The sequence below is a fragment of the Perognathus longimembris genome, chromosome 21 (genome assembly GCF_023159225.1).
Source record: "Perognathus longimembris pacificus isolate PPM17 chromosome 21, ASM2315922v1, whole genome shotgun sequence".
In the NCBI taxonomy this organism is placed as follows: Eukaryota; Metazoa; Chordata; class Mammalia; order Rodentia; family Heteromyidae; genus Perognathus; species Perognathus longimembris.
Genome location: NC_063181.1, coordinates 1,433,516 through 1,446,054, shown reverse-complemented (window position 1 = coordinate 1,446,054; position 12,539 = coordinate 1,433,516). Strand labels below are relative to the sequence as shown.

The window sequence follows — 12,539 nt, the reverse complement described above, 5'->3', positions numbered from 1 at the left end:
GGGGAGGGGGGGATTTAGCATTCTGGCCACTCCACAGGGCTAGTTATCTGAAAGTGGATGGTCTCGCGTGATTAGCCTTTGAATCTGGGATTTTAAATGAAGGAAAATTGCCACCAGATGGCCGGGACCGGAGCTCGTGGTTTGAACCAGATGCCTCCTCGAGTGTGTCTCTGGGAATGAAAATGAAGGCACCTTTCCCTTTCTCTCTCTGCTGCTCAGCTTCTTGCCATCATAGACGGTTATAAAAGAAAGGTCGCTGTGCTAAGTCAAAGTCATGAGCAGCCTTGCCTGAGTTGACAGTGTCTCTCACTGGGTCACATCCCCCTTTGTCATGTGGCAGGTGTAGGAAAAGGAACACGGATTTGAGCTCAACTCTATGAAAACTCTGGGGTCCGTTTTGTTCTTAGTTCTGGAAACAAGGGCGTTGTCATCATCTCTTCTTATTTGCTTCAGATTATTTCACCAGAACACACCTGAACTCCGCCAAATCCTGTCTCTCCCTTTCCTCGTCACAGAGTGTCTTAGGCTTTGCCCTGTCCAGCGGCGTCGTAGTTGGTTCCAAGTAAATGCAATCCCGAGTCTCCGCTGGCGTTCCGCGGTCTCTTCTCAGGACAGGCGAGAGGAGAGAAGCGAATTCCTTGCTCCCCTCCACCCCGCACAGAGTTTTGTGCCTGTCTGATGAGGCCTTGTGAATCCACGAGCCTTGTGGAAAAACCTGTTTAAAGCACATAGATTAACATAATTAATGATGCTCAGAAGAGGAACACAAAGACGAAATCGCTCCGTGCATCGGATCATATAAAACAATATTTATCGACATGAACTCCAGGAAATGGAAACCAGAGGTTTTTATTCTTTGTTGCTGTTCTTATTTGATTGCCTTTCATTTGTTCTTTTATTTGTTCTGTCTTTAGGAGGGGAAGGAGGGGGCACAGAAATGGAGGGACAAAGGGTGAACAAATGCCGCAGTGGTCCTCACTACACACTATGTTGAAAATGGACTTGTGGGTAGAGATGAGAGGGACAAACTGAGAAAGAGCCAGGGGAGGGGTGACATTGTCCAAAAATAAATGTACTCTTTACCTGACTTACATAACAGCAGCCCCTCTGGATAGCACCTCTAAAAAACAATTAAAATACAAACATATTAATATATATATATATACATACTTAATGCAACTTATATAAATTGGAATCCAAATCCACTCTAGCCTTTTACAAACTGTCTAATTTGTTGTAGCTGATCACCCACTCCTATAATTTCATATCTTGCTTTCGCATAGTTAATGACGTATGATAAACTCATCTCTTGAACATCGTCAGTTTGGATTTTCAACGCCAAGTTTTTGACTAAAGTTTGAAATGTGTATTAATATCGATGGCATGCATCCTATGAGATTTGAAAAGATTTGGTTCAACAAAATTAGAGTTAAGTGGTATTAAGCCTGGCGATTCTGTCTTTAGAAAATGGTTCTCTGCGGCCCTGGGGATCTTGCTGGAAGTAGACTGCTCTCTTGGACTCCATCTAACTTTAAAAGGCCTCAGCCTTCAGAGCCCTTAATTGCGCGTGGTGTGGGTGAAATACACGCTGGTGATTTGCGGGGCTGCTAGCTTGCACGTGCAGCAGCTGCTTGTCACCAGGGCTTTCCCGTCACCTTAGCACATCCGTGCCGACGCCGGCTTCGGACCCCAGCGCGTGGTTCCATCTCGTTTCCCACCCCCTCCCTGGTCCCCCGCCATCTGCGGTCCTCGCTGGCTCCCAGGCCCACTCCATGCTCCGTGGAATTCCAGCGGAGTAGCATTTCTGTATGTAGTGAGTGAGTGATTCGGCATTCTCTTTGAAAAGATCCAGAATGTTCTAATGTAACTCGGAAGGGGGCACTTCCAAATCCCTTCTCTCTTTTACAACCATTCCATTTGGGGGGGGGGATACCCCAAACAAATGGAGGAGTAATGCTATAGATCATCTTTCCTCCAAGCTTTGGTGTTGTCACTTCTGCCTGGCCTGAGCACAGATCGTTGCTGCGTGTACATATCTTCAGGAGAACAGCCTGAGACAGTCGCCCGTGGCCTTCTCCGGTGGGCTGAAAACCACCCTGAAATACGAAGCAGGGCTTCGAGCCAGAGAGTTGAAGGAGAGTCAGGGGGAGTTCAGAAAGGTGGACGTGTATATATCAGTACTTACGTTTGCATCTGGATGTGCCTTCGCTTCACCCGTGCGTGGCTGTGGTCAGGTAGGAAGGGCACTGGCTACCCGGTCTTCCAGAACCACGTTCTTCCCCGCTTCACCCGTGCGTGGCTGTGGTCAGGTAGGAAGGGCACTGGCTACCCGGTCTTCCAGAACCACGTTCTTCCCCGCTTCACCTGTGCGTGGCTGTGGTTAGGTAGGAAGGGCACTGGCTTCCCGGTCTTCCAGAACCAAGTTCTTCTCCGCTTCACCCGTGCGTGGCTGTGGTTAGGTAGGAAGGGCACTGGCTACCCGGTCTTCCAGAACCACGTTCTTCCCCGCTTCACCCGTGCGTGGCTGTGGTCAGGTAGGAAGGGCACTGGCTACCCGGTCTTCCAGAACCACGTTCTTCCCCGCTTCACCCGTGCGTGGCTGTGGTTAGGTAGGAAGGGCACTGGCTTCCCGGTCTTCCAGAACCACGTTCTTCCCCGCACAGCGGGCGTTTGCTTCCCACCCTCCCGGCGGCGGGCGGTCTGAGGGGTCCACGGCTGTCGCGGGCTGTGGGAGGCTGTCGCGGGCTGTCGCCCGACTCTCCGCACCGCGTGCTCCCCACGTGCTCCCCGCGTCCTCCGTCCACAGTCATTCCGGACGGCGATGCAGCCGTCGAGGTTCCGCGTGGCCCCGCGCGCCAGCGTGAGGGCAGCCGCACACCGAGCTGCTCAGCCCTCGGGCTTGCAGCTGGGGACGGGGCGCAGTCAGCCCGTGGGGCGCCGGGCCCCCTCCCTCCTCCTGGGGTGTCTCCGCGCGAGGCCCGTTTTCCTCCCCCTTCATCATCCGGCCTGTCTTCCTCACTTGGACCCATCGATGGCCGCGTGGCCGTTGTGGCTTCTCGCCTCTTCTGCGCCCGTCACAGAGGCTCTTCTGTGGTTACCATGGAAATTTCTTATAACATGCTAAGATTATGAAACCATTTTCAGTTCATACAGAATTCGCTTTAATCACATACACACACACGGCTCTCCACCTTACACCGTCAGTGTTATAAATTGCATCTTTACCCATTGCATTTCTATTGTACATTCATAATTGCTTTACGTGTATCTATCCTTTCAAAGGTACAGAAAATAAGAGTGAAATTGCAACTAAAATGCTAGTTTTTAAAGGATATTGCTGTGTCTTTATCTTTCCTGGAGAACTTTTTTTTTATTGTCATCTTGTTTCTAGACATTGTGCCATGTCCTTTTGTTTCAACTTGAAGGATTTCCTGTAGAACTGTTTGGTGATAGTGAGTGTCCTCCTCTTCTCTTCAGCTGGGAAATGTCTTTCACATAGCCCTGCCTTGTGAGGGGCGTTTTTGCTGGATACAGTTCTCGGTTGTCAGTGCTTCCTCTCAGCGCATCAGTTTATCACCCACAGCCTCCGGCCACCAAGGCTTTCGCTGAGAAATCTGCAGACATCTTTATTAGGGATTTCTAGTTTGTGATGTGTTAGTTTTCTCTTTCAGCTTTCAAGATCTTTGATTTTTTTTTTTTTTTTTTGCGTTTCAGTTATGCTACAGAATGTCATGATGTGAATTCCTTCCAACTTATCCCACTTAGTAGAGTTCATCAAACCTGGGTATCTTGTTAGCCTCAAGCAATAGAATCCCTCGTCCCAATGAGCTTTAACTAAGGCAGATTTTAGCGTCCCTGCCTGCACATGGATGACCTTGTGCCACCACTGTAGTGCAGGCTTGGATATTCAGAAGTCCAGTCACCTCATCTGCCTGTCTCCACCTTCATTCTATGGTGGAAGCACCCCAGTTCACTTCCTGAATCCAGGCCCCCTGAAGTCCGGAGAAAAGAAAGCGGGTCTTGGCCTGTATGCGAACATGAAGAGGCCCCCCTCAGGCGCACACTTTGGGGGTACCCCGCTCTCATCACTCTGAGCTAGGTCAGAAGCCCCCAGTTACACAGATTCTGGAAAGAAAGAGGGAACCCCATTGGGTGGGTCAGAAAAATCGTACGGATGGGATACCGGGTGTGGCCACGATCCGCACCGTGCTGGTGGCTCTTCCAAAGCTGCCCGGTGTGGGTGATCCAAACCCCACCCAAGCTCTGCTGGGAATGGGCACGCGAATAAACCAGCACGCTTCTCCAAAGACACCGCTCCACGTTTAGTTCGGTGATAAACACATTCACTGTTCAAAATATTTTATTCAATTGCTTTGTTAAATGCCAACTTTTTTGAACAACTACTTAAGCATAACAAAAACAGTAAACCTAACAAAAAAAGTCTTGACGGATGTTAATAATTACCATCTGTCATCAATACAGAATGGACGGAGGCTTTCTTTGTTATAAATCTAGGCAGTTTATCATCATCCTATTAATTGTGGCCCAGCATAAGAATAACCATATTGAGCAGATGAGTTTTAATTAAATTTTGAACTCTTCAATAGAGCAAGGAATTGAAACTAAAACAGTGCTGCCTGTGTTTTATTGTGATAGTAGCTTTTGGTTTTCAAAAATGAGAATAAAGATTTATTTTAATGCAGCTCATCTGTTTTGTCTGAGAAGAGTCACATTTTAAATCACGATTGGTAAAGGCATGAGTATGTCTAGCATAGATGTATTTTCCTGGTTTTTCAACAGCTGCCCTGCGGTTAACAACGTGTCTCTCTGTTGCAGTGAGCCAGGGAGGCGTTGCGCTGGTCTCTGACATGTGCCCGGACCCCGGGAGCCCAGAAAACGGCAGAAGAGCGGGTTCTGACTTCAGGTACGGAATAAATGACCGGTGGTTTTCCAGCACTCATGCACTTTCCACCTCCACTTTTCCTCAAGTCTTTCATTCTTTTGATTTAAAGGCACAGCGTCTCGATTATTACATGGCCAGGCTGTCTATAGAACTCCGTCATACTGTACTGAAACATTCTAGATACTGCTGAATTCATGCTCTACAGTAGGTGAGCCAATAGTAACACTTTGTGCCCACAAGTATATGGCCAAATTTGTTTTCAAATATTTTTTTCCATTTTTCTTCTGTATCGTTTGATATTCCAGTGCCTTCAATGTTGCAAGTTAAAGGGACAGAATTTAATCACAGCCTCATAATTATTCCATTAAATAATCTTAAAATGATGACTGTGGGTGGCCTTAGTGCTGTTTGTTCAGAAAATCGCGTGAGTCATTTTATTGCTATGGCAATCAGGAGACGGTGGTGATGTGTTTTTGCACGTGTTTTGATCAGTTCAAGAAACTTAACCTCTGCCACCTTACAACAAGGAACAGGTATAGGCTAGAGAGCAGAGTGTAAAGTGAGCAAGAAGCAAGGTTTTCCTTCTCACCACCTTTCCCATTGTGGGGGGAGACAGGTAGAAAAGAAGAGGAGCAGAGCACGAAGGTCACTGGAGTGAGCAGCAAGTGGGAGGAAGGCAAGAAGTCCTTGGGAGAGGCAGGGACTCGATGTTCTGCGAAGCTGGAAGAGCAGCTCTGTAGCATAGCTAGACTTAATTTAGTAGCACTATTCACTTTCCTATATAACAGCATAGACCTGCTGTGAGGTACTGTACAAGAGGTTTATTCAGCTTCTGGTTCCGAGGGTCTACGGTCAAGGAGGTGCATCTTGTGTTCATCTTTATGGCACAGGCCCAGAGAGGCACAGGTCAAGGCAGAGAGAGGCTGGTTCCTCGTGTGCGTGGCCTATCCTGGTCCTCCCCATCTGCTTCAGAAGCCACCTGGCGCAATCATGGAAGCCACACCTTGAGGGCCTCGTGTTAACTATGAACGCCATCCCTTGCCCAAAGGGCCCAGGGCCGTGTGTTTCTTGGAGAGTCTTTGGGCTGCGTACACCTCTCCAAGTGTGTAGCAATCACACAGGACTGCAGCCCTTGGGAAAACGGCTTGAAAGGCAATTCTGGTTTTTACTGTTTGCTTTGTTTTCTGTTAGATTTCATAGGGCTTTATCCCTAGACAATTCTGTGGATAAAGAGAGTTTGAAGTTTTGCTTTCCTAACTGAGAACCTTTTGTTTCTCCTCCTTGCCTGAATGCATTGGTCAGAGACCGTATTACAAGGTTGACTGGAAACGATGAATCACCTCCGCCGCGGCTGACAAATTCAGATCTTAGTCTTGACTGTGATATCAGGTGGAGACTTTTTTGATAGGTATTTTGATCAGGCTGAGGTGTGCTCTTCTACTTTTGGGGGTAGGCTCTCAGTAAGCTTTATCGCTGAGTGGGGAGTTCTGTAATGCCGGTGGAGTTTGTGTGCTGCTGGTGGTCTTCAGGTCTTAGACATTCTGGTTTGGTTGGTTTGCTGGTATCTTGCTCCATCTGCTATTGGGAAGGGTGGATCAAACTTCTCTAATGACTTTGTGGGATGTGTTCATTTCTCATTGCAGCTTTGTCAGTTTTTGCCTCATGCATCTCGAAGCTCTGTTAACAGGGATATGTAAGTGATTGGCACTTTGCCTTTTACTCCATTCACACTTTTGATGTTGTTAAATCTTTATCTTTATCTTTGATTTTGCTGGGAATTACTGAGGTTCGGGCCAAGGCCTGCGTCTGTTATGCAAGTGTTGGACACCTGGGTGAAGCCCCGCACCCGGTTCCTGGCGGTTCTCTTTACTCTGAACCCATACTTGTTAAGATAACAGAGCATCTTACCAGAAATGTCCCTAGGCATGGAGACGATGTGCAGTTCGTGGTGGTAGACACAGCTTTTAGGAGTCATATTTTTATCACTCAACTTCAATTTTGTTATTGGTTACTAATTAGGTCAGTTATTTCCTTTGAAGTAAAACTCATTTTTACTGAAAACGTATGACAAATACTGTAATCCTGGCTGTGATTGTTTGCCAGTCACTGTCTCATAACGAGGGCCTCGCTGGGGAAATAAAAGCAGCTAGCTTGACTCAGAAGTCAATTACACGGGTGTGTTCTCTCAAGACCTCCTTCAGACATCGGTGTGCATCACAGATGCATTCCGTCTCCAAGAGCTGAGATACATTAAAATTGATAGCTTTTCCTGCCTCATCAAGGCCCTTCTTAAGTGGCCCCAGCCTTTCCTCCCTGCCAGGAACAGTATGATAACTCGATGTGGTCTAAGACAACGCCTGCCTTTCCCAACATGGCACTTGCAATGGCGGCCTGATGAAAGCAGCGTGCTACACGGTAGTTTGTCCTGGTATGGTACATCCCTAGCCTAAGTTCTGCATGCAGATACCAAGCATAAAGATTATCTCTTACCACGTGGACGGAGAAACTGAGGCATAAAACCGTATGATGGTTCTGACTTACAGAGTGTCTGAAAATATCCGTCTCCAGACACCCATGGGCTCGGCCTTGAAAACTGTACGCACGACCTGTGCCACATCACTCTACCCATCGCTGCTGGAGTTGTGGGGGAAGAGAATGTAGGCAGAGAGAAACATGCTATTCCGAGGTTTGCCCCATGACAACTGGAACAGTGTCCCACTGAGGTAGAGATGGTGCCATACCTACTGTTAAGTCGGGGAGTCTACAGTGATCCTGGAAGCAGATTTGTAAGACGTACTTTTTTATTAACTGGATATTCACCAATGTCCGTGTTGGGGCGAATCGCAGCTGTGTTCGGGGGGAGCTTGTGTCTTACAGCTGCGTCTGATGTGCGGGTACCCACGTCCCGTGGAGGAAATGATTGTGAGTGTACCTCGCAAAGAAGTTCACGACCAACGTGGGTGCGTAGGACAGAGTTAGAACGTTCTTAACTGTTTGGTGTTTTTGAGACCTTTTTTTTTTTTTTTAATGAAAAGGAGTTCAGTTCTTTCTCAATCCTGCATTTGAATCTAATGGCTAGTACACGATCCAAAAGAATGACTGATGGATCTGAAGTGAGGAGATGGACTCGTTTGCAGTGATTGTGTGTAATTCAGGGTTGTTTTTGCTTGGAAAGAGCTCACTTCATTATGTTAGCAAAATATTCCTCATCTGGTTTTATTTGTGCCATCATTGCTTCTTGGGAGATCTTTTCTTTTTAACACAGGCAACCCAAATACCAATTCCATCATTATCTATAAATTATTCAACGTGAAGGGAGCCTTCAACTCCTAGTTTCTTATTTGAATTCGAGTCCGTTGGAGGACCGCTTCTGACAGAACTCTTCATCACGGACCAGTGTCTACAAGGCAGGGTCTATTCATGGAAACGGAATATTTATGAATAGGATTGATGAGGACTCGGATCCTAACGGGTGACAGGCAGCCGGGTGACGGGCGGAGCGCGGGTGGGCCTGGCGTCTGTGGGTCTTCATTTCCTGGGCCTCGGGGTGGCGGGCGGAGCGCGGGTGGGCCTGGCGTCTGTGGGTCTTCATTTCCTGGGCCTCGGGGTGACGGGCGGAGCGCGGGTGGGTCTGGTGTCTGTGGGTCTTCATTTCCTGGGCCTCGGGGAGTCGGTCCCCTGCGCAAGGGCGCGCCATTATCCTCCTTTTTATAAATAGAACGGTTGAAATTCGGCGCGGCGGCCTAAGGCCGACCCAGGGCCAGACCCGGGATTTGAACCTCAGACTCCTCGGGCTCCTCACTGTCGTGATCCCTCAGCTTCCCGCACACTCGCTGGGCCCCGGGGCGGTCGGGGGCTCACGCGCGGCGGGCGTGCGCAGGCCGGCACCCCCAGGCGGGCACCCCCAGGCGGGAGGCTCCCCAGGGGCCGATCCCCGCCCTCGGGGCCCCGCCGTCTCCCCCACACTCCCTGGACACTGAAGCCGAGCGGACATCCGCGAAGAGGCGCCCCAAGACCCCGGGGACAGGGCGGCCCCCCCCGCCCCTGGCTGCCTGCCACGGGGGCCTGGGCGCTAACTCCGGTGTGGGCCCCGTCTCAACGCCGAGACCCCCGGCCTGCCACGCGAGACGTCCACGCGAGGGCCCGGCATCGGCGCGCCACCGCCCCGCGGCCACCCGCCATCACCCCGAGTCCACACGCCGTCACCCCGCGTCCACACGCCATCACCCCGCGGCCACACGCGAGGACCCCGCCCCGCGCGAGGGCCGCACGCCCCGCCCGGTGACCCCCGCCCCGCCCGAGGACCCCCCCGCCCCGCCCGGTGACCCCCGCCCCGCCCGGTGACCCCCGCCCCGCCCGAGGACCCCCCGCCCCGCGCGAGGGCCGCACGCCCCGCCCGGTGACCCCACGCCCCGCCCGAGGACCCCACGCCCCGCCCGAGGACCCCCGCCCCGCCCAGTGACCCCCCCGCCCCACCCAGTGAACTCACGCCCCACCCAAGGATCCCCGCCCCGCCCAGTGACCCCACGCCCCACCCAAGGACCCCCGCTGTCCTCCCCGCGGTCCTCCTGACGCCGGTCCCCCCCCCCCGCGGTCCTCCCCGCGGTCCTCCCCGCGGTCCTCCCCGCTGTCCTCCCCGCGGTCCTCCCGACGCCGGTCCTCCCCGCGGTCCTCCCCGCGGTCCTCCCGACGCCGGTCCCCCCCCCCCGCAGTCCTCCCCGCGGTCCTCCCCGCGGTCCTCCCGACACCGGTCCCCCCCCCGCGGTCCTCCCCGCGGTCCTCCCCGCTGTCCTCCCGACACCGGTCCCCCCCCCGCGGTCCTCCCCGCGGTCCTCCCCGCTGTCCTCCCGACACCGGTCCCCCCCCCCGCGGTCCTCCCCGCAGTCCTCCTGACGCCGGTCCCCCCCCCCCCGCGGTCCTCCCCGCGGTCCTCCCGACGCCGGTCCTCCCCGCTGTCCCCCCCGCAGTACCCCCTGTGGTCCTCCCCGCGGTCCTCCCCGCGGTCCTCCCCGCTGTCCCCCCCGCGGTACCCCCTGTGGTCCTCCCCGCTGTCCTCCCCGTGGTCCTCCCCGCTGTCCTCCCTACGGTCCTCCCCGTGGTCCTCCCCGTTGTCCTCCCGACGCCGGTCCCCCCCCCGCGGTCCTCCCCGCGGTCCTCCCCACGGTCCTCCCCCCCTCCTCCTCGGCGGCGCAGCTCAGCGTTTCCCTCCGCCCCCCAAGTCGGGGGGCTCCAGCAAGGGGAAGCAGACTCGCCTCGCTGGCTTCAGTCTTAGTAGCGGACCCCACTCACGGTGGACATCTTTTTATGAATTCGGTTACACTGAGGTTAGCAAGCCTGTCCCGGGGACGCGCGGTCGTAGCCTCATTAGGACTGTGTTAAGCCAGTGACGTGAACCACTGCTGGTCAGAACGCGGACTCGTGGGTGTTTATAAAACAATGACCCATGTTCAAGGGAGTTTGGAGGTGAGAGAAACGAAGTTATAACCCAGGGACTGACCGGGCCACTTAGGCCACCGACATTATTTACATGCCACTTTCCACGCTCACCGCTTTTCACCGGGAGGCGTGGGTTTACCAGGATGCCCACGTGATGTCCTGTTCCGTGCGAGAACGTCTTCCCTGGACTTTCCGGAAGCCAGCGGGATTGTTTGTTACCACCCAATGGTAGGAGAGCCTGGGGTTCACGCGAGGCCATCCACCGTGAAAGGAGTTGGAGGCCTGTGGCCTTGTGAGGTGTCTGAGCGGCGCAGCAGGCTGCTCGGAGACGCGGCACCTTGATTGACAGGGAAATGATCAGGAGTGCGGTGCTCTAGTGAGTGACGAATTCCACGTGCACCCAGAGGCCCCGGGCTGGGGGATTTCTGCCCACCGGTTACATCCATTGCTGCTCATCTTAGTAACGAGAAGAAAATAAGATGCAGTTAGCAGTTATTAAAAGACATTGGTTATTCAGTCCGCTCTCTCCCACCAATTAAAAAATCAATTTGCCAGCAAAAGAAACTCTCCGGGGTTAGAATCAAGATCCTATATGAAGTTTTATTGAAATGCAAAGACATGCCGAAAGCTGTAAGCCATTCGAGGGATACCCGAGGTGGACAGCTGGATGGAAAATGTCTCCTCTTTCTGTTGTAATCTCTTGGCGTCCAGCACAAGGCAGAGAACTAGGCATGCTATTTCTTGAAACTCCAGGACCATTGAGTTTCTCAAGTCGTGACCTCTTTCCATGGATGATCTCCCTCCTGCTCAGAAGCAGCAGTGGAAATGAACAACTGTGAGGGAGAAAGCAGTGAGGTTGGGCCTGGCTTGGGAGAAGCTGGTCGGCGCAGGTCAGTGCAGACCTCTGCAGACCCCGTCAGCCTCGCACACGCGTCCGTGTCCTTGCCCCCGGACATGCTCCACGAGTCTCCTGAATCTCAAAAATAATTGAGGAGATACCACAGCTCTGCACGCTCACCTAAAGGCAGATGTCGACTCTCTGTTGCTAAGGAACTAAGCTGGCCTAAGAAAAGCATTTGGCACTGATTACTGCTCATTCCAGGAGCTGAGTCTGTGTCTTTGAGAACTGCTTAAGGAAATGGCACAGGCAATGCTGTCGTGTTCGCACTGTTCGAAAGCATGCATCCCCATGACAGAGGGCTGCTTGGAGTGGTCCACGCCTCATTATCCCGCACAGAACTCACCCAGGACGGCTCCACGGACATTATCCCGCTCAGGTCTTCCCCGAACCTTCAGTGTCTTCATAGCAACACCTTTGCCTCATCAAGATAAAAACATCCATTTACATGCTTTAACGGGGAAAACAGAACATGATCCAAGCATATATTCGTTTATTAGCTCCAAAATTGCAGAAGATGGTTGACAAAATAATTAGCCCAGTTCACCCTCGTCATCAGCAACAGCACTTTGGAGTGTGGACGGTGAGGCTCTTAGAAGCGACCATCTGTGACGGGGGTTCGTTCTTTGTCTGTAGAAAACTGTGCCGCAGAGAGAAGGCACGGCTGCCTCTGTTGTTTCTGTGCTGTGTTCTGCGGTGTGAAGCTCTTAGCCATGTCTCATCCACTAAGCTGCCTCCGCGTTAGGTGACGCGAGGCTGCCGGGGCTGTAATGGCGGAGGGGCGTCCGCGGGCCTGGAGGCCGAGGGGAGCGAGTGGGGCCGGCCGCCCCCCACGCGCTGCGCGGGGATCGCCGTGCCGCGTGTGACGCGGGCTGGGAACGTACGTGCCCACCGGGGCGCTGCTCCGCGGTCCGTCTCCCTGCTCTCCGCCTGCCCTTCCCCCTCTCCCACCAATTCTGTCAACACGGCGCCCCGGCTCAGATCCTGGGGTCCGTCCTACTCTGCGCCTCCATCAGAGGTGCGTGAAGGGGGGGGGCGCCGAGTCCTCGTCCCCCTGCGCGGGAACATGGCCGGCGTGTCTCGGTAGTCTCTCAGCCTGCACAGTAGGCACGCTCGGGTTGCCCCAAATCCTGTGACTTAATGAGTCACGGGTATTTGTGACTTTACTAAGGACGAAGGCAAGATACATATACAAGTTTTTATCTTCGTTTCCTTATTGGGAACATGTTCCACGTGTTCTGAGCCAGGCTCACGCTGCGGCTCCCGCAGGCCCGAAGCTCCACTCCGCCCGCTTGGCCGTCC

The 12,539-nt window shown here is 53.0% G+C and overlaps 1 protein-coding gene across 1 annotated transcript in view; it reads left to right on the top strand.

The window, feature by feature from the left end:
- Csmd1 (CUB and Sushi multiple domains 1) overlaps positions 1–12,539 on the top strand; it is an 874,507-nt gene that overhangs the window by 629,535 nt on the left and 232,433 nt on the right. The window contains 1 exon segment of the mRNA XM_048330750.1: positions 4,837–4,924. Within this exon segment, the coding sequence (XP_048186707.1) occupies positions 4,837–4,924 (88 nt within the window).